Below are 23,175 nucleotides of genomic sequence, written 5' to 3'. Positions count from 1 at the left end.
GCCCAAAATATGACCGATAAATCTTATTTTTTTTTTTTATTGCAACAAATTGCATAATTTCTACTTACTAGGGGACTTGTCAAAGGTGGTTACGGTCCTTCATCTCCAATTGTGAAATTCAATAATTTGGTCCAGCAGAAAGTCAAAAACTTCCCTGATCTTAATCCCTCAGAGTGTTAACGGTGTATTAATATTGCATTCGGCAGTGACAGTCTCATTGGACTAACAGTGATGTAATGAATTGTTTATGTCTGCCTTAATGATGGACTGAGGAGCTCTAATGTGCCCTGAGGACCTGGAGGGATGCAGTTAATTAGATGAAACGATTTCTTGATTTCTATACAACTATTGCTAGTCAGTACACGCAGAAAACTGTCATTACACCCCTGTAAATAGATCAGCAGTACAAAGCATAATAACACTGTCTGCCTCTGCCTTTGGACCCTGTAATTTAGAAGTGGCTCTGCACTGCTACAATGCTGGTTTTACCATAAGCATTTGACCTTCTCTCTTTCATGTACCTTTTGTATAGGAAGCTAGTTTGAAGAATATTTTTTTTTACATCAAGCAGGCTTTCTAAACACTGCTTAAGAGCGGCATTCTTAAAAAAAAAAAAAGGTTAAATGTCTTTAATAATTTGCAGTTAGGTTAACTTTGTGGTCATAAAATAATTTATTTGCTAATAAAAAATGTACCCATCATGGATCTTTGGTTTACATTTTAATACACATTCCTAAGCCTAATCAAGTTTTAAAAGGGGTTTGTTAAAAATACAGCACACTACAGGTTGTGTTCTAACTAGGTTACCTCCATATTAATGCAAATTAGTTTATAATAGTTAATTTATTCATATAATTATGAAGAAAATTTAAATAAATATACATTAAATAATTGTTTTAGGGAAAAAAGTCTTCATTATTGAAAACAGAAAATGCAAGAGCTCCCATGCATGTGGTTTAAATGGCTTTTATATAAAAAGAGTAAATGAAAAGCCGTCTAAAATTGAGTTTAGAATGTGTAGTTTTGTGCTTATGTCTGTGATGCAGACGAAATTCAAGCTGGTGGACCCTTACAAAAATCAAAATACAATTTTCAATCCGTTTGTCATGTGTCACCTCAGCAAACCAACAAAATCAGAAGTTCATAAACTACTAAACTTTTGGTGTTTTAAGTCAAAATGTTTTTGAACAGTGATTTCTCATGAACCAGGGTATGTAGAATATAGACTATTCAAATAAGCATTGCTACACCGCCTGTTTAATTCAGAGAACCCGAAGAAAACCCTGGTGTTACATTTAATCAATGTTACTTGAGATGTTGTGGAATGAAATTTCACTAGGTGGCACTACAGGATAAGGATGACCATTTTACACAATCGCGGAATGAGTGCCCTCAAATTTAGACCTAAAACACACGGTTTACACAAAAATAGAGAAAATTGTATCACTTTGAAACTTGACATTCTTAAATCTAGCTTTATTTGACTGAAATTATTACGAAAAATATAGTAGTTATTCTCTAAATGGAAATGAGACTGGGATTAACTGTAAACATCAAAGCAGAGCACCAAAAAAAAAAAAAGCAACCCCAAAAATATTTCGGTTCACTATTATGAGCCCTGCTAAAATTCAGAAATTATATTATGAAGACAACGTGACGTTTTACATTATCAATTTAATACATTTTATATGGATTTTGTACAGAGGCTAAAAGTTAGCCAAATATAAAAAGTGAATTGCAAACAATAATATAGCTACACAAATTAAATTAATGCAATAAAAAGGCCAACCGAGCCCCACGTTTTGTTGACAAAAATATTAAATAATAATAATACTTCGTCCTTAACTGTTTGTTTAACAAAATTTGCTAATTTTAAATATAGGCCTACTATTTGTAAATAACCGTAAAATATGTTTTACCACATAAATAAGCGAGTTTTGTGAAACACAAGAAGACGAATCAAGAACACATTTCAGCACGTGAACCAGTGATCTCAGGATATGTGTTCTATGTTTTAATTATTTTTTCTTTTCTATTTCGGGGAAAATAAATAATTATTCTGTTTGCATTTGTGGTCAAATTTTAACTCGATTTCATTTAAGATTGTGACAAATTAGCCAATCTGAACGCGTGTGGAATTTCGCTTGCACTGCTGTTTTGTTACCAGTTTTATATTTTCGTTTCAAAATGTGACATTAGAAAATCAGGCTTTACCCGCGTTGTTTTCACACCCGACGACATGTAATGTCAGTTTTATACTTCGATTCAGAAAAAAACAGCATATACTACAAAATCAAATTTCTATCACAACCTCTGCGCATTTTATTATACCCACAATTTCATCCAGTTCAACGTTTGATGGAGTCTTTCTGACAGAGGAAATAAAACGACAAATAAATAGCTCCCACAGTCTTTGAATTACATGACAGTTTGATCAATTAATCTATGTAAATGATTCTTTTAAGGAACAAAACAAAAAGATAAAAACAGATGTCCCTGGAATTTCAGTGAAATAGATTTACATTAAAAATATGAATTAAAATGTAACCAAAAATAATACAATAAGAAAATAAAAATAATAATAATTTCTGATTGCTGTATTTACACACGTATAGCAAGCCACTGGGAAAAATATTCCCATTTTTCCAAATATTCCAGTGTTTACATTTTCAGTAAATCATCACTGCATCGTGTCCCTATAAAGGCGAAGCGGGACTAACACAACGAATAATTACAAAACACACAAGAAAAAAAAAATACAAAGAAAACTAAACTGATCAATCAAAAACCCAAGTATCCTTAGATCCGTTATTGGGTAAACGTGGAGACTATTTAATAATAATAATAATAATAATAATAATAATAATAATAATAATAATAACAGCAATAATGACAATAATAGTGCTTGTGTTTCCGATTGATATGCTTGATGAAATTATAAAATACACAAAAACCGCTTTGTCATATGGACCAATGAAGAATTATTTGACTTGAAATGAAAATATTGCATGTCACATCATTTGCTTTTCCCATTCTCCACAATACTGTGTAAATAACCTCTATTTCAAAATAATTAAAAAAGACATTCAAATGTTTGAGATATATAATATTGAATTCGTTGGGTAGAAAATAGTGCTAACATTGTTGAAAACTGAACATTGTTTACTATACATAAACATATAGTAAAGTCAGCTCATTAATTTATAAAAAAGCAGCTGAATGTGGGTTAAAAAGCAACTGACTCACGCGAGAGATAGCAAGCAATATTCGGCTAAAATGACTATAAATATAAAGGCAAAATAGACCAACTCTAATGTCAAAACAAATCGAGACCCAAATAAAAATAAACCAAAACCTCTAAAATATTTCCCCAATTCAAAATAATACGAAAAAGTGCTCAAGTGAGAGAATAACGTAGCTATGTCCTTTAAAAATTATACAATATTTACAGCACTGTGTGGAGTCCTGTCAAACAATTGTATTTTATGGTGATTCGTCTTTTATCGAAGAAAAATGCCAGGTTTCTTTCTCTAGCCCTTCGGCGACCTGTCTGCAGCTCGATGCTGGAAGTTTCTTTTGATTTCTTTTCAATTTAGAGCATCCGTATTGATAAAACGGAGACTAGAAGAGACTAGAATCAATTGTGTGTGACTAATTTCTTGGCGCCAAGACTACAACATCTGCTTAGTGTGACCTTGCACCTCATCACTGTGTTTCTATAAGTAAATATAATGTATCTAAAATAGCCTGATAATAATGATAATAATAATAATAATAATAATAATAATAATAATAATAATAATATTAAACGTTTAAAGGCCTTTTGATCAAAATAAATAGTCAAATACTGTAGATAGATGCATGTCACACTGATGTTGTTTTCCAGTAGAATCGATGTTCACCTTCAGTCGCCCACAACAAAAGTAAAAATGGCGTGTATTTGTCAAATGCTGCAGCACTAGTCACTTTTCAGGCTAAGCCTGCAAAAGCAAATGCAGTGAATGCGTCTCGATGTAAACAACTGGCTATGGGACACCCATGCTCGCGTTTGAGGGACATTTCGCTCGTCTCAAAGTGTTTGATAAATAGTAGGGTTACACCTTAAAACTGCGTCTTTTCACAGTGCTGGGTATTCACAGAACAACCGTTCTCTTTGCTCGCGCAGGGAACGCACGGTCCCCCTCTCTGTTGCAGCAGTAGCCTACGAATTTTGAGAAACATTGAAGACGGATATAATCTGCTCGCCCGCCTCAGTAGTCTAAACCGCAGCTGCTTTCACTTTGGATAGTTCCAATGTGAACATAATCATAAATGAAGACTGAAGCAGTCAATATGATAAGATATGTCCTTGTTTTGTAAGTGTTTTTTGAGTGTTTTTTCTCTCCCCCCTCACTGAACTGGCGTCTGAACCCCGTGATGCGGCGGCGTGTCTCCGTATACGTCCTCGGTACCCGGTAGAGGTCCGCCGGGAGGAGTCATCCGTTTTTCTTTCTGTCTCCTGTTACAAAACCAAACCCTCACTACCTCTTTTTCCAACTGCAGACTGTCCGCCAGTGAAGTAATTTCCGACGCGGCTGGCTTTGGGCACTTAAGGAAATGGCTCTCCAAAGCCCCTTTGACGCTTACCTCGATGGAAGTCCTCTTTTTCCGTTTCCTCCCCTGCGCTGCTATCTTGTCCAAGCTCGTGGGGCTTCCAGATGTGGAGTCTGCCTCCTCCAACCACTTGTTCAACAAAGGCTTGAGCTTGCACATGTTTTTGAAGCTGAGTTGCAGGGCCTCAAACCTGCATATTGTGGTCTGCGAAAACACATTTCCATAGAGCGTTCCCAAAGCTAGTCCTACGTCCGCCTGCGTGAAGCCCAGCTTGATCCTCCTCTGCTTGAACTGTTTGGCGAACTGTTCCAAGTCGTCCGAGGTCGGCGTGTCCTCGTCCGAGTGGTCGTGGTGGCTCTGGTGCGACTGGTGCTGGTGCTGGGACGGTGGATGGCCGTGATCGCTGAGATGCGGGCTGTGGTGGTCCTCGTGCGCGTCGCGCATGCTGTGGTGGTGGATGCCCTGGCCGCTGCCCGGAATGAGACCGTTCACGCTGAAGCTGGGCTGCGAATAAATAAGGCTCTGTCCGTTCGATGTGGCCATGCTGGGGATGTGAGCTGCCGTCGTTGTTCTCCATGCCCTTGAATCGTGATGGTTCCCGTGCGTCTGATGTACCAGGTGGGGTGGCCGCGACTGATGCTGGAGATTGCTGGAATTGTGCATCTCGTCCCGGGGGCTCTGCACCGCTGGCTTGATGTCCTGCTCGCCGAGGGGACTGGACGACCACGGACCTCCTTCTCCGTGTGACAAGGCTGTTATCCACTGGTGCGCGTGGCTGAGCGGGTGACTGTTGCTCTGCAGTGAGTAGTCACTCTGCAACAGGGTTTGCGCGTCCCTGTAAGCCGTAGCTTGCTGCATGCTTCCAGGCTCCGAGTGTACAATAGATGGACTGGAGGTGAGGATATTGTAATGATTGGATGCTGTAGTCGCCATGACTCTCGGAGCCGGACTGATCGCTCCTATTAAAGGAACCTTGCATTTGACAGTTACTCTTTTGCCACAGGCGTCTCCCAGGCTCTTTGCCAAGTGGACGCAGAGGCGCGCACCTGAGCTCCGCCTCTCGACCACGCTCATTGGCTGAGAAAGGATGATGGACGCGCTTTTTTGAGGCAGCTTTCAGCTGATTGGACGCTCGAGAGTCTTAACAAACACTGCCTTCTTCCCTCAAAAGAACTCCGTGTCCTGCAGCACCTCTGAAATGTGAGGGACCGACGGGCCAACAAGACCAGGGCGAAGAACATCAAAGGTTAAGATTTTTATAACTTGGAGAGAAATTTATTTCAAACTTGTCTCTTATGGAATTTGTGATTGTGTGCGTAGCTATGTATGTTTGTAAGCTTTATGTATGTAGATTATTTATTATAATTTATCTATTTGAAAAATAAATAAATATATGAAAACTTTTTTAATGATGTCATTTCACGTGTTTTTTGTTTTTACAGGTTCTGGGATTTATTCGTAAAATAAAGGGAAACTTTTGTATTCTTTCTAGCGTAATGTTTGCTGGTCAAGCTAAGAAAATTATACTTATACATTGTTAATTTAACAGAGAATCTTCTGAGTTTTTTTTTTTTTTGCAAAAAATTAACTATAAAGTGAAAAGGTTTTGACAAACTTATGGAAAAATGGGCGCTTGACTCATTAAAGTGTTAGATTTTGAAGAGCTGACATAAACAAAAGCCTAAATTAATAATATTTTTGGTCACAAAATAACATTGATGATCAGAAATAAATGATCATTTTAGCAGATTAGTAAAGAATAAAAATGTGGTAACTAACTTCACAAAGTAAATAATAAAAATAATAACCCCCGAAAGTAGAGAAAAATAAACAAAATCAGTACTATTTATTTATAAGCAGATGATTCATTTGTTTAATTCACTATAAATGTAATCATAAAGCATAAAGAACTCAGAGAATGAGAAACGGGACATATTGCTATATAATTTTGTATTTTACTTTAAAAAATAAAGAGCAGCATAAAGTGTACAATTATTGGATGCCATAAACAATTAACAACTGGTATAAGAGAGGGAAGTAAAGGATTAAACATTTAAAAGACTTGTTCACTAAACACATGGGTAAAAATAAAATACTTCAAACTAAAATTATATATAAGATTTATAAAAACTTTTATAATTAAATAAAGACATAAATGTGGCACAATATGTAAATTATTTAGATATATAGACCACGTTTTATTGATTAGATAAAACAAAAAAATTCCGATTATCTAAACAGAAGTTACATGATTTACAATCAGAAGCACTTGTGCTGCAAACTTAGTGACTTTCTAAACACAATGGAAACTGACTAGTAAGTATTTAAGTATTTTTTTACTTTTTTTTTTTGTTTTCTATGTTAATTACAATTAAACAGGCTAAGTCATTATTAGGCAATTCCAAACATTTTAAATAAGCAGTTACGCTTCTCTTTTAACCACAACTGTCTCTATAAATCCTAATAGAAAATAAAAAAAACTTTTTCTTTTGGGGTCTGCATGGTGTACTCACGTCAAAAGAATATTTCAAAGAGGAACAGTGGGCCGTTTGGGACCGCAGGTGTCTAAAGCTGACCAGCTGGCTTCTCTGTGAGCCTCTGTAAAGAAAAGCACACGACATTGTCCGAGGAGGGGGACATTTTTTCAGCGGCGCTGCTGGTTGCTATAGAGAGCAGTAAATTAAACAACGCCTCATACGTCACCAGCATCGCCTCCTCTGGACGGCCCTACGTAAATCAGCAAGGGTAATGGACAAAAGACAAAAAGGAGCAAGGAAGACAGAGAGATCAGCTGATTTTAAGGAACTGTTTAAAGGTAGTAAATAAAGTGTAATTTGCACAGCTAATGAACTTTAACGCAGGGCGTACAGCGCCGTACAATTACGCATCACTTAGGTAACAATATAGCCTATAATAAACATGGTTCAAATCCCAATAAACCTTGCATTCGCTTATATAAAAACAGGAAAAGTTAACTTTTTTCAAATATCAAATTAGCTTATGTATTAACGTTTATAATTATATTTGTTAATATTATTATAATGCACATCGCGTATGTTTGAAATGGGTCAATAAAAGATGGGGTCGGCCTTTTATTAAGTTAATAATGTACAGTGTGGTCATCATGGCAATGACAGTTGCCTATCCAGTATAAAACAGGACGAAACATTTGATAGAAAAAGATTCAGTGGCCAGAAAAAGAAAGATAAAAGCTGAAAAAACTGAACAGAGAATATAATAGGTGGGGTTAAAGGGCGTTTTAAAAAAGAAAAAAAGGAGAAACTTTAAAGACACGTTCCGGAAATTCATCCGCGTAATAATGAACATCATTGTGGCGTAACAGTGAAATCACCCAAATCAAAAGAACATTTATGGCAATTAAGGTTGTAATTCAGAGAATTACCACAACGCCACAGAAGCTTAAATAGTCGTGTTGGGAGAAAACCAAAGCACATTACTTTAATGGTATAATATGCAAACTATGGATCGTTCAATTACATGGCTTAACAACGCATAAATGATGCGAGTCTTGTTATTTGGACTGTGGGGTCTACGGTAATTCATTTGGAAGGGCCAGCGCGCTCTCAAATACAGTGAAATCTATTTCTGAGCTCCGGGAGCCGCTGCCAAACTACATTTAAGGGAATAAAAATTAATGACAGAGAATCTGAGCGTTAAATTAACAGTAATTATATGACCCGCATGCTGTAAAGATTCCATTTTTTATGGTCTAATTAGGTAACTGTCTCCCCATACATCAACATATTTCCCTCAGTGGATTTTCACACAAGATCCCGGTCATGTTCAAATACTGATTGAAAATAATTAATTACATTTCACAAAGACATGCTTTAAATCAAACAATAATCAAACTCTTCTCATAGTTACGCCAATCATTGACGCTTTGATCACCCAAGACGGAGCAAAAAGCTTGGAATAATAAAATGTCCTCCGATGAAAACAGATGGAGTAGCAAAATAGCATATTATTCATACAGGCTAGGCTATAGGGCCCAGAGGTTTTAACAAGGCTTTCTATTGTACAACAAGTTACAAGTAATACAAGTTAGTCGTAAGCTGTTGCCAAACCGCGATTCGTAACCATGGCAACAGCACCTAACTCAATCTTTCCTCTCTATTATGCATAGGTCGGTGTGTCAAAATAAATTATATTGCTAAAATATAAATGCTAGCTTTTAAACATTTTGATATATATTTTTAAGAAGCATTTACCTTAACCGATATTAATACTATATTATTTTATTGTAGCAAACTGGGATACATAACCTCAGGAAATCTATAGCTTTAGCTTTATTTACAATTCCTTTAAAATTCAATGGTTACATGAAAAATATCTGTGGAACTATTCCATCCTACAAAATTGTTAGTTAGAAACCTTTAGCATAAAGAAAAGTTGGTTCTTTAAAAAACTTAGACACATTCTCTGCATAGGAATGTTTTTTATATGAATATAAATGGTTTCTATATTGTCTAAATGGTTCTTATATGGCTAGATGGTTCATATATGATATCACAGCAAAAAACAAACAATAAAAAAAACTATAGATTCGTTATTTAAAAGTGCAAATAACTGGTCCCCTCAAAGGCAATGTATAGCTTCTAACTCGCACACCATAAAATTTTTATAGTTTTATTCCAAAAAAAAGTGAATTCGTTTTAGATATAAAAAAAAAAACGCACATATGCATGTACGGAGAGAACTATCTCTGTCAGTGGGGGAGTATCCTTATACAGCTCTTGTTGAACAGGTCTTGCACCGAGATTCCAGTAATCCCAAGCAATTAATCCACACAAAGACATCGTTAAATCTGTCCCCCACTACAATTGGTTACCGATTGTCTGCATCCATTGTGGGGGGCGCAAGAGACCACCCCTGTGAGGCTAAGTGGAGACCTGTTATGAGATCCGTCCACGCACCAAAAGCGACTCGAGCATCTTCAGAGCCTCTGAATCATTCCTTTTGAACAGGACCAGTTGGAGAAATGAGTGATTTGTTTTTCTCCCACAGAAGAGCAAGGATCAAATGCCACAACCCATGACATGGAGAAGAATCATCTACTGTGCTTTATTTAATCTTATTCCAGAATAAACAACACTGCCAAATAGCAGACTCACTGCCTGTATTAATTTGAATCAAGCATCTAAACCTTTAATCACTTCAACATGCTTTCCAATGACCAACAAGTTGCGGACAAAAAAACAAATGCCAAGGATTCCAAAATACCGAGCTATAATTTACATTATATTCCGCTATTGAGACCTTGATTTAAAAACGAAAAATGATTTTGAACAATTCTTCTATTCAAGTAACAGTTCACCCAAAAATGTTAATTCTGCCATCATTTACTGAACCCTATTCTAACCCTGTTTGATTTATTTTTTTTTTGTTGACCACAAAAGAAGATTTTATGAACAATGTTAGACACCTGGGTGGCGCGGTGGCGCAGTGGGTAGTGCTGTCACCTCACAGCAAGAAGGTTGCTGGTTTGAGTTTCGGTTGGCATTTCTGTGTGGAGTTTGCATGTTCTTCCCGTGTTCGAATGAGTTTCCTCCGGGTGCTCCGGTTTCCCCCACAGTTCAAAGACATGTGATACAGGTGAATTGGGTAAGCTAAAATTATCTGTAGTGTATGAGTGTGTGAATGAGATGAGTGTGTATGGGTGTTTCACAGTGATGGGTTGCAGCTGGAAAGGTATCCGCTGCGTGAAGCATGTGCTGGATAGGTTGTCGGTTCATTCCGCGGTGGCGACTACAAATTAATAAATGGACTTAGCCGAAAATGAAATAAACTAATGAATGTTAGACATCTGAAACTATTGATATCCATAGGAAAAACTAATTTTATGAAAGACCACGGTTACAGGTTTCAAACATTTTTCTAAATATCTTATTTTGGAACAAAATGTTAAATTTGGGGTGAACTATCTCTTTATATGTGCTAAGTACTTTCTGCTATTTAAAAATAGCTTATTTATATTTTAATTAATCACTAAATATTTTGACATATGATGCAATTTACCGAGTGGCCAATAATAACAGCAATACCTTGTAAACAAGCAAACATTTTCACCAACATGAGTCAGAATAAAGGTCAAAACTTAATGGTAATGGGATGAATGAACAGACAGCTAACTATTTTATAAATGGTGGAAAAATCATTGCATTTTATGCAATAAACGCTAGAGATATACAGTATGTAACACATTCAGAGATGTACAGTGCTTGTCATATACAGTTGAAGTCAGAATTATTAGCCCCCTTGAATTATTAGCACCCCTGTTTATTTTTTTCCCCAATTTTTGTTTAATGGAGGGAAGATTGTTTCAGCACATTTCTAAACATAATAGTTTTAAAAATTACATAGTTTTCTAATAACTGATTTATTTTATCTTTGTCATGATGACAGCAAATAATATTTTACTTGATATTTTTCAAGACACTTCTATACAGCTTAAAGTGAAATGTAAAGGCTTAACTAGGTTAATAGGGTGAACTAGGCAGGTTAGGGTAATTAGTCAAGTTATTGTATAACAATGGTTTGTTCTGTAGATTATCGAAAAAAATAGCTTAAAAGGGCTATATAAAAAATATAAATATAAAAAATATATAAAAATAAAATAAAAAGGGGGCTAATAATTCTGACTTCAACTGTATAAGCATATATACACCCCTCACAAATCTATCTTTTAAATGAATATTTTTAATAGGAAGCTATACAATATTATATTGTATTATATTGTATACAATATTATATTATATGTGCATATTCATTAGATTAGTCAGTACTGAAGCCACATCTGGAGCTTATCTAACAAAATAAAAACGGTAACGGTCCAAAAAACTAGTACAACCAAAAATATGTTATAGAAATATATAAAATACAAATTTAAAATAGGAAAAATCAAGAGAAGCTAATAAAAATGTAACTGAAATTTTTTTTGCAATATTTTGCTTGAATTTAATTGTATTATCTTACAATTTCTAAATATGTTTGGTGACTAAAACATTATTTTAATAAATGTATCTGTTCAATAAATCAGTTTTGTTTAAATGCACAAAAATACATTGCCTATATTCACTGAGAAATGGATAATAATATTCATTTTCAAAATGGGGTGTACTCACTTATGCTGAGCACCGTAACTGCTAGTATGTAATCAAAAAAGAAAATGATTACCTATTTTCAGAATGTAGCATTCTGATAGAGTTGTTGTGTAAACAAATGGCCAAAATGAAAAAAAAAAACTAAAAAATCAGATTTTAGTTTTCATTGTCATGTAAATGCCTCTTTGGTAACACCTCTAAAATCTCAAAGTTTCAAACGTACAATCCTGAAATATATCTCTCAAGTGGCAACAAGTAATCCTTAGTTGCCTAGTAGTTGGCTATACCTGAGATTCCAGAACTTCAGACTCCTCTCAGGCTTTATAGAGATGTGAAGGAGCTCCTGGTCCCATCGCTCATGTGCAGCTCGATTAGCCCCATGCGTCTCGTTCTTCATATGTGGAAGTGCAGCAGATGGTAGGAGACGCACCGTGTTACGAGGCAGCGGCGGTATGTAACGCTGTTCTAATTGAAACATCAATACTACAGCAGAACCCCACGGTGGAGCAACACTGCAAGTTTGGATTAATGTTAAAAGTTATCTCTGAAAATTCAAATAGGAATTGTTTCCATGTAAATCATAGACGTAGGGTGGATATGTGCGAATTGGGAGAGGGGTTATAAATGGTCTGCAATGCTTTTAATAGTAACACTTTGCATGCTACGGTTTAAATCATCACATAAATACACAAAAGGCTGCCTACCTGGCCATCTTCAGCAAACTAGAGACATAAAGTCAGATGATATTTTTGATATTTATGCAGAAGTGATGGTTGTTCACAAATACAAAAATTCCTTATTTATCACCTCAAACTTAAATTGTTGCAAACACTGATAACTTTAAAACACCAATCAGATATTTTTATTGAAGCTTTTCAGGTAATTTATTATTATTATTTTTATTTATTACAGTTATTTATAGATTTGTGAGTTTTTAAATATCATGAATTATACCTTTATAGGCCAAACAACAAGAACTTGCTTTGCATTTCTTCATTGTATGTGTTTTTAATATATTGAAATGTGGCGAAGCTGAACAACTAAACTGTATTTTTATATATAAATTTCCTTTTTATTATTATTATTATTATTATTATTATTATTATTATTATTATTATAAATTGGTGTTGCAGACCTCTTGGCCAGGTCACCCTTGTAAATGAGATCTTGATCTCACTGGGTTTTTTATCTGGTTAAATAAAGAAACATATTCATGCACAAGCAAACAAATCCATGCACATAGTGACTCACTAAAGTTTGACCTTTTCCAAGTTTGCTCTGTAGCTGAGACCACCTTGCAACAGTTGATATAGAGTGTGTTGCTTGATGTTTACTGTAGTGATTTAAGTGTCAGCTCTACTACATATGAGGTTCGAATCATGCTTTGAATGAATTTCGTAGGATCCCCAAGGACGAAATTCAAAGATTTCATTGCATATAGAAAGATTCAAGAATTTGCTGTACAGTAAAATGAAGCCCAGCAAACATCATTGCTGTTTAAAACTCCAGACACCCTTCCCCCATTCACGGACCAGTGTCCACCCCAAAATGCTAAAGGTGCTCTAGACGTTAATGGACAAAACAAAGGACATCATTTGTAGGCCAAGACTTGCCTGAGCCCTCTCCTCAGCCTTCGTCAACCAATCCAATACAGCCCTAAGGAAAATAACCAAAGCTCTGCGTTTGGACTGAGGTTGGAAGGTCTATTTGCCTCTCCGTCAAGCATCGATTTATCCTACTCTCCAATTTATTTCTCCTCCTCGTTCCTGCGATCCATAAGGCTCCTGCCTCTGGGGGAAGAACCAGAGGAGAGACGGCGAACAGCCTCCCAACACATTCAAAACCTGATATACAGCCTTCCACTACATAAACCGATATGTACCTTTACTCCATCACAGAGGAGAAAACATCTCTGAAAGTGTCTCACCCACATGAATTACAAGGTGCTGCACATGGTTTTTTGCTGATTTATGTATTGATAAAGATCTTGCCTATATTACTGAACTTTGAACCATCAAGGGATTTCCTTGATCCTCGTAATGCAATGCCAATCAACATAAATCTTGCATGCCAGTTATGCTGAAGATAAACAATCAATAAAAATACAGAGACATGGCTTGGAAGCTGGTCCACATGTTTCAGTATGTTTTCTGTGGTCTTGCATATTTGCAAGATGACCAGTTCAAATGCACCTGGGGTAATTTCTCATCCTATTTCAACCCAACTATATAACATTCAAACAGTCCTGTCAAAAGAAGTCACATAAATTATTAAAATCACGAAAAAAGTCACAGAAAAGGTAGACTACTGTTTAATAGTTTGGTATTATGCATATATTTGAAGATTTTCTTATGCCCAACTAGATTTATTTGATCAAAAATACTGTGATAATGAACAATATTAGTAAAATGTGTAATAACCTTTTAAATTGTAATATATTTGAAGTAATTTGTTTCTGAGATGACAAAACAGAATTAACTGCATTAATTACTAGTCCTTAATGTCACATAATGCTTTAGAAATCATTCTAATATGCTAACTAAGTGTTCAAGAAAGTAATAATTACCTTTTGATAAATTATATAAATTTTTAATTGAGTTTTTCTGGATTTATTGATGAATGCAAAGTGAAAATTACATTAAAACTGTTTCTTTTTAATTGAAAATAAAGCTGAATAAAATATAAGTTACTTCTTAATAACCCCTAACCTTTCAACAGTAGTGTATATTAGCACCAAAGTTCATATAAAAATAAATCTAACTTTAACTAATACTACACAAACAGTAAGCTTTTAATCTAAATTCATGAAATCATGAAAAAAGTCAGAGAAAAGTTAGGTATTATGCATATATTTGAATATTTTCTTATTCCCAACTAGATTTATTTGATCAAAATACTTCGATAATACACAATATTAATAAAATGTGTAATAATCTTTTTTCATTGTAATATATTTAAAGAAATAAATCATTCCTGAAATGACAATATGGAACAAAATGGAACCAATTACTAGTCCTCAATGTCACAAAATGCTTTTGAAAACATTCTAATATGCTAATTAAGTGTTCAAGAAACTATTAATTAAATTTTTATTAATTCTGTAACTTTTTTCTGGATTTATTAATGAATGTAAAGTAAAAATTACATTAAAATAGTTTTTAACAATTAAAAATAGGGCTGAACAAAATATCAGCAACTATGGATGCTCCGATAAGGATTTTTGCAGCCGATACCGAGTACCGATTTCTTGTCATGTGGATCGGCCAATACCGTGTACCGATTCTGATGCTTCAAGCTTTTTATAACTTTGCCATTTTGAGATCTTGCCTTATTTAAGATAATAAATTAAGAATGTTGCATACATGTAATGGTCAGAAGCAGCTTTACAAAAATAAAATAGATAAAACAGATAAAAAATTTTAAGAAAAATGACTAATAATGCAATTTGGAAGCATTGCTCATGTGTTGTAGTGCTGCTGATGCGTAACCCAGGAGCATAAACCGGATGCATCTTCCTCTGCTTGTAAACCTGTAAACAAACACTTGTGATTGGTTTATGAGATCAGCCAGATCAACGAGTAGCGATTGAGGCGGGAAATGTGATTATCGGTTGATAGCATCCATATCAGCAACTTCTTAATAACTTCAAACCTTTCAATGGTAGTGCATATTGGCACCAAAAGTCATATAACAATAAATCTAACTTTAACTAATACACAAATAATAAGCAATCGCTCTGAATTAGATTAAAAATTATTTAAAGAAGTTGAATTATAAGTACTTTAGTTATTTATTGCTTTCATTATCAGAAACATTTTGAACCAACATCATTTAAGCTTCTACTAGAGGAAATAAGATTCGGTTTTAGTCTTGTCATATCTATATTTGCAAAGAAGGCTCCTCATGTCCAGATCTCAAAATAAGCAGCTCTCTTTCCTGCAACAATCCTTCAGCACAAAGTCTTGAGAGAGAGGCCTGACATGCTCCTATACCTGAAATCGATCAATGCCGATCTGTTCAGAGGAAATTGAAATCTATAGGAAATTAGATTGTTTCAATGATTTATTGGAATACTAAATCACTCATTGCAATCCAAGCTGCCACACTGTAACTTCAATGTTATTTAAGAGCTGGGATGTCATCAGCATGAATTGCCTTACATCATTGACCAGTCAGATGTATGATGGGACAGTAAAAATTCAAGAACAATACAAAGCCTATGTTAACAATCACATTTCTTGATAGGCTCGTGTGGAAATGTCTTGCCCACACAGCAGGTTATAATAGAGGCACTAATATAGAACAGCGTCTGTATGAACATGCAACTGAAGACAAGTTGTTTTTTAATTTGTGACTATAATGTGTAATCATACATACAGTGACTAAAGTAAATATAAAAAATGGATATATTCAAAATGGCAGTTTCACCACATTTGCCAAGAATAAAACTTCCAAAATCAAATCTTTTTAGTAGAAAGGTTATTATTATCAAAGCATTTAGTAGAAAGGTTATATTGGTGCCATGACCCAGATGGGAATAAATGAAAGAGAAGGCAGCTAGTAATAATTATGCATTAAAGTCCTTCCTTGTCCTCGAAAATCCAGTTGGACCCTACCCCCTAGACATAACAGGCATGCTAGGAGATTTTTTTAAATGCAATAAAAACAATAATATGCAATTTGCTGATTTTCTTTACAATGTTTTTTACAAATTAAATTGATAAAAGTACAAAGAAAAGATTTCAAGGGTTTTAGTGAGTAAATGAATGGCATTCTGGAAATATGAAAATACTTTGATTTTGATGCCAACAATACATTCCAAAAAAGTTGGGACAGTGGTCAATTAAAAGTGAAAAGATCACAGAATATCCAAATGAAACAGTTTTGAAACAGACCACAATAAGCAGGCAAATTGGCGATAAAGCAGGACTTGGCAGTTGAATATAAAATGAGCATCTCAGTCTTTGTAAGTAAAGCAAAATCATGGCTTATTATTTTGTGCAAAAAGTAATTAGAGAACTGTCAAACAAACTGAAAAAACCACATTTATCAATGCAAAATAACAACTAATTTTTCTTTCACCAACAGTCAACATTGAGTAAATCAAATGAAAATAAAAAAATCTGTATAGACGAAACCTCAGCTGAATGTGCTTCACCTTTAGCCTCAGATGACACTGCATGAAAAACTGTTTTGTTGTACTGTTTAATAAAGCCACATGAATTCAGGAGAAAAATAAACTGCGACTGATCACAGTCAGCTGCTGCATCAAGAAATGCCACTTGACTTGTTGTTGATGGTGAAAGCTGTACATCGGTTGTGTGCAGTAGGGATGCTGCTGGTTCTCAGGGCCAGAACTGATCTTGGATCATTAAAAACAGAAGAGAGTTGTGTGTTGGGTTCATATGTTAGCTAGTTTCTAAGAAAAACAGACATTGAGAACTCATTCTCAAAGTTCAGAGTGACCATCCAGACTTTCATGAGCAACAGCCGCAGAAAGCAAACATCAAGATGATGTCTTTCACAGTAAATCTGTGGTTATTAGACAAAGTCTAATTCTGCAGGTGTTACAGCAGCTTGGTTTTGTAGACATAGAATGGAGACACTTGTCTGTGTCCTATTGAAAACTAAGTCATCAATTTCCAGATTATTAAACTTTATATTTAAAGTAAAGTTAAAGTGACACAGTGCCTGTCCCACTATTTTTGGGCTGTTTCAGACATCAAAAAAAAAAAAAAAAAAAAAAAAAAAAAAAAATCCAGAAAACAATTAATTTTTTTACTAAAAACATTGGCATTCTTTCATTTTTACTTTTGACAATTAAAAATAAAAGTTCAAGAAAATAAACAAATTTAATATTCTTGATTTTACTGTTTTATTGTTTATATGTCCCAAGATTTCTGGAATTTAAGTTGTATGTGGAGACCACCAAACAATCTGGAGCTCAGCCAAAGATAGTGATTGGACTTACAACTTAAGATGAGACATGCGTCATATTTCTTTCAGTATTTCTTGCCCGTCCCATAGTGGGTTTAAAACAGGAATGTCAGTAGGGTTCACTTACAAGGCTTCTAAAAATTGCAGCCCCATGTATCAGTCACTCCCATGACTGACTGTAGCTCCTGGTGTCAACTGGTAGTGCCCTTCTTCAGGCCAGGTAAGTAAGTTTATCATGCACAGCTCTTATTAGACTTAGAACCTAGACTAAAGACCTGTGGGTTTTAGTGTTCCTGATAGTGTGCCGTAATGAAAGTACAGGTTTGAATCCTGGCCAGGGCAAGTGAGCAGAACCAAAGGAGTTAAATATGGAGACCACAAATCTGTCTGGCACTCTAGTCAAAGACAGCATCTAAACCTAAAACTTCAGATGGCACACAGCTCATGTTGAAATCTGTGATGAAACCTCGCATCAATAACCAAAACATGCTACACAGTATTTTCAGCATGGAGTGGATCTTTCACACTGTACAACATGACAGATGACAAGATGTCTACTATGGTTGTTAACACAGAGACCAGAATATGGTTGTGAGACCAGAAAATAAAGTGTAGGAGATCACTCCTGTAAAACACTGACATGCTTTTGAACTGGCTTTTTGAACTTCTGCTGCTTTGTGAATGTGGCCAAAGTGAAAACACAGACAAATGCAAACACCAAAAAAAGAGACCAAGACAAGCAAAGAACAGGAAACATTGCGAAAGAGGCCTAAAAACTTAGTTTCTTGATTCGAAGAGTGGAAAGAGGGCACGATTCCATCCTCACTTGCTTTGTCCACATTTAATTGCTTTTTTTTACAGACGTGAAGAAGAAAAAAGAAAAAACAAGACAACAAACACCCCCTCCCCTCCAAACATAGCAGCGACAGCAGCTAATGGAGGGGGTGTAATTGTGAATGGAGGCATTCATCTGGAGATGCGGCTGGTAAATTGCTGCAGACAATGCATAGCGCAAGGATGCTCAGATCGCCGGCGTTTAGAGACGCTGGGGTAATTGCCCCTCCGCCGAGATGGAGGGAAATGAGCGGGAGAGAAAGAAGGTGATGGCGAGAGAGGGAAGGTGGAGAAAAGTGGATATCAGAGATGGGGCTGGCAAAGACGAGCCTGTAGACTGAAAGGGAGAGCGCTGAAGAAGAGGGAGAGGAAAGCGAGTGTGTGTTTACATGGAGAGATGTGGGGGAGGGTGACGACTGCAGTGAAATAGGTTCTCAGCACTGCACTTTGCAGAAGAAATAGCCGTCAACCCAAAGAAAATGGTATGAAGGCAACACTGTGTACTCGAGTGCAAAATGTCCTCGCACACACGCTATAGAAATATATCAGTCTAGACATTAACATTTAAAGAAAACATCCAAGGTCACAAACTCGGGAAGAAAGCGCATAGTCGCGCAAACAGACGTACACAGCAAGGGATGAAAGGAAGAAAACAACAACAAGCATTCACAGACAAAACACATCTGTCAACACAACAGCATTCTCGCTAGAGAGGAACATCAGGGAGCAACAATTCAATTAAACACATCATCCTGGTTAAATTACGGCTACATAATCACTGCAATTCACCATTGCCTAGAATTACAAATTCACAACACAATGGGCTGAAACGCAGCAAGATAGACAGGACCATTGATAGCTTTGGCAGGAACGAGATGCTGTGTTTTGATACACGGAGCTGCTAGCAGCTATTAAAGGCTGAGGCTGCGTGAGGAGTTGTGAACTTCTGAAGTTATATTCTCATCAGAAACCCGCACAAAATGCCTCGATCTGCATATAATTAGCCAATATATAGAGCTGTTCTGTTTGTAGTCCTAAAATGCAAAAGAGAATTAGCATTTTTAAGCCATGGCTTCCCTCGGGGATTCCCTCAGGAGAAATATGGGTTTTAAGAATGGTGGTTTTTGATTTAGAAGTAAAAAAAGGGTTTGTGGTTATCTTTAGTGGAAGAGATATTCTAGATTTGATCCTTAATCGCAAACACACGAGTTGCTAAATAAGCGTCTACCATTTAAAAGAGGATGGTTGGTCAGAAATGACTGCCTTTAGCAAGGACACATTAAATAGATAATACATTATTTTTTAATGTTAAATGCTGTCCTCATAACTTTTCATTCAACAATAAAAATTTAGAATTTTTTTTTTGTAAAAAATGTTAAGCGACTCAACTGTTCACAAAATCATATTAATAAGAAATGCTTTCTTCGGTATCAAATCCTAATATTTCAATGATTTCTGAATGACAATGAAGACTAGAGCAACTGATAAAATTCAGATTTACGGAAAAATTTTGAAATGGTATATTATCACAATTAAAAAATCACTATTATTATATTTTTAAAAATATGTTATAAAATGGCTGAAATAATCTTCTAGCGACCGTCATTAATTTTAAAAGATTTATTCACTGAAAAATGAAACTACTGGAAAATGAAAATGCTTATTCTGCCATGTGCTTTTTAAATATTTGAAAGGAAAAAACTTTTAATATGTCATCAAATGATCAATGTTTTAAACATCCGTGACATGAAATAATTTTTTAATGACATTTATTGACATATTTTAGTTTAGTTATTAAGCTATTATTTTTTTAGATGGGCATGCTATCTATATCCTTAAATATTCTATAATATATTTCTATTCAAAAATACAAAAATATTCCACAGCATTACTGTATTGTAATTATTTTGTTTTAAAAAAGTAAATATATAGGAAAATAAAAGAAAATATACAGGTGTAAGGAATATATATATATATATATATATATATATATATATATATATATATATATATATATATATATATATATATATATATATATATATATATATATATATATATAAAGAGAAAAACATTCAGAGGGGGGCTAAGAATTTTGACCAACTATATACTGTAAATATTTCCCAAATTATGTGTAACAGATTCAGGAAATCTTCACAGTATTTCTGATAGAAAGTCTTATAATTTGTCCACACAGAACTGGTGTAACTGAGTTAGATTTGTAGGCTGTTTTGCTCCCACAAGCTTTTTCAACTCTGCCTACAAATTTTCTGTAGGATTGAGATTAGGGCTTTGTGATGTCCACTCAAACACATTTACTCTGTTGTCCTTAAATCACATTTTAACTTATTTAGCAGTATGCTTAGGGTCATGGTCTGTTTGGAAGACCCATTTGTGGCCAAGTTTAAATTTCCTGGCTGATGTCTTGAGATGTTTCTGCAGTATTTCTACATAATGTTCGTTCTTCATGATGCCATCTATGCTGTGAAGTGGACCAGTCCCTCCTGCAGCAAAACAGCCCCACAACATGATGCTGCCATCCCATACTTCACAGTTGGGATGGTGTTCCTAAGCTTGTAAGCTTTCCTATTTGTCCTCCAAATGTAACACTGGTCATTATGGCCAAACAGTTCAATCTTAGTTCCATCAGACCACAGGAAATGTCTCCAAAAATTATTCCTTTTCCCAGTGTAATTTAGCAAATTGTAATCTGGCTTTTTTGTTGATTCTGGCTTATTGATTTCCCCATGCTGTCACACAAGGAAGCAGTGTGTGTGAGGATTTCCTTAAATACTATTCTACAGTTGTTATTATTAATAACAATAATAATTATTATTATAATTTGTGCCTTCAATGAACTCAAATGTTGTCAATTAGCCAATCAGAAACTTCCAAAACCTTGCATATTCATCTTATTGTATGTAAACTTGACTTTCAAGAAAAGTTATAACAGATTCCCAAAAAATATCTCTCTCATTGTTTTGCTATTAAGCATTCAGAAACACATTTTATAATCCTAACTTACCTAAAAGAGAAAATGTTAAGTCACATTTACATCAGACTTTTTTAAATGGTTATGTGCCTTTTGTGTATGTAAACTTCTGGTTTCAATTGTACACACACACACACACACACACACACACACACACACACACACACACACACACACACACACACACACGCACACACACAGAAAGACAGAAAGACCGACCGACCGACCGACCAACCGACCGACCAACCGACCGACCGACAGACAGACAGACAGACAAACAGACAGACAGACAGACAGACAGACAGACAGACAGACAGACAGACAGACAGACAGACAGACAGACAGACAGACAGACAGACAGACAGACAGACAGACAGACAGACAGATAGATAGATAGATAGATAGATAGATAGATAGATAGATAGATAGATAGATAGATAGATAGATAGATAAAACACCTGTCTCACCTTCCCCCTAACACTTTTCTGTACACTCTATTCTACTCCACTCCATTACAAAATATAATGACAGGTACAATAGGACATGAATTTTAAAGGTGAAAGTCTACTTCAAATCTGTTAAAAGCAAAAATTGCTTTATTTCAGCAGAAAAGATAAAAAGTTTTCATTGTGCGGAATTTAATAACTTTTTTACTTTGTCCCTTTAATGCTTTAAAACTATTAAATTAAAAGTATATTTAAAAGTACACATATTTGAATGATTTTACTGTAGTATTATTTGACATGCATTGACATACCGCATGTATATGGGCTACTCTATTCAACAACCTTGATTGTACTGAAGTTCATCCAATCAGATTTCACTAGAGAAATAACTATACCTAATTATTAACTTCAAATGCTCTTGTGTGTGTGTGTGTGTGTGTGTGTATTCAGTCAGAGCTGGCAGATGGACAAGCGGTGTGAACTGCTCTAATGCTCTGCTGAGTGTCCATGTCTCACCCCTAAATAGCGTCCCCTCCTCGGCATTTTGGTTAACAAGACGGTAGCAGGAGCGGTGCGGCCGACACACACCGCTGACACGAGACGGCCGGGGTCAGCAGGGGTCACGCTGTAATTACATATATAACTCCCTCTGTGAGCAGCAGGCCGGTTGAGCTTCTAGCCACTGGTTACTGTGACATACACACACATACACACTCTCACACACAGCGCCATATAGTGCTGACACACGCTGAGAGCGGCCGGTGCTTATGAGCCGCACACACAGTGAGAAAGTGATTACAAGGAAGGAGGATACAACAAAGCGAGTGAAGAGGTGCTGAAAAGTGTGATTATTAGCCATATGCACCGGCAGGGTGGAGGTCTGTGTGACTCTAGCGGTCCTAAACAGACTCGGAAAAACAAACCTGCAGCCTCTTTAGCTGGAAGTTTTCAGCTTGTTTGTGCTGCCTCTTCTCTGTGGTCTCACTCAGAGGCTGGTATTGTATCCTTGTTATCTGCCACCTGTAAAAAATAAACACCCCCACCCCCCAAAAAAACAATGCCATGGCTGTATTTTATGACCCAGTATAATGCTTTAAGCTTAAGTTTACTTCACTACATTGCAAATAAATCCTAATCTAATCATGACAAACTATATATCGCTGGGAAGGTCTAAGTAGGGCTGCACGATTCTGGCTAAAATGAGAATCACAATGTTTTTTTGCCCAAAAATAAGATCACGATTTTCTCA

The 23,175-nt window shown here is 35.6% G+C and overlaps 2 protein-coding genes across 18 annotated transcripts in view; both read right to left on the bottom strand.

The window, feature by feature from the left end:
• The window catches only part of LOC137487924 (uncharacterized), a 410,987-nt gene that overhangs the window by 120,568 nt on the left and 267,244 nt on the right, over window positions 1–23,175 (bottom strand). For 3 of the 17 annotated variants that reach the window (XM_073926264.1, XM_073926265.1, XM_073926263.1), the window contains one exon: window positions 6,176–7,191. The exons of 12 other annotated variants lie outside the window; for them this stretch is intronic. In XM_073926264.1, the coding sequence (XP_073782365.1) occupies window positions 7,159–7,191 (33 nt within the window). In that variant the 3' untranslated portion in view covers window positions 6,176–7,158. Of the gene's footprint in view, window positions 1–6,175; window positions 7,192–23,175 lie in introns of those variants that run through there. 2 more of the 17 variants (XM_073926266.1, XM_073926267.1) reach the window with 1 other exon arrangement.
• Window positions 2,296–5,566, bottom strand: pou3f2b (POU class 3 homeobox 2b). Its single transcript, NM_131160.1, is given in 1 exon segment — window positions 2,296–5,566. A coding segment is annotated over 1 exon segment (1,137 nt). The 5' UTR covers window positions 5,527–5,566; the 3' UTR covers window positions 2,296–4,389.

This window comes from Danio rerio, chromosome 16 (assembly GCF_049306965.1).
Source record: "Danio rerio strain Tuebingen ecotype United States chromosome 16, GRCz12tu, whole genome shotgun sequence".
Lineage (NCBI taxonomy): Eukaryota > Metazoa > Chordata > Actinopteri > Cypriniformes > Danionidae > Danio > Danio rerio.
This window is presented reverse-complemented; position numbering and strand designations above follow the sequence as displayed.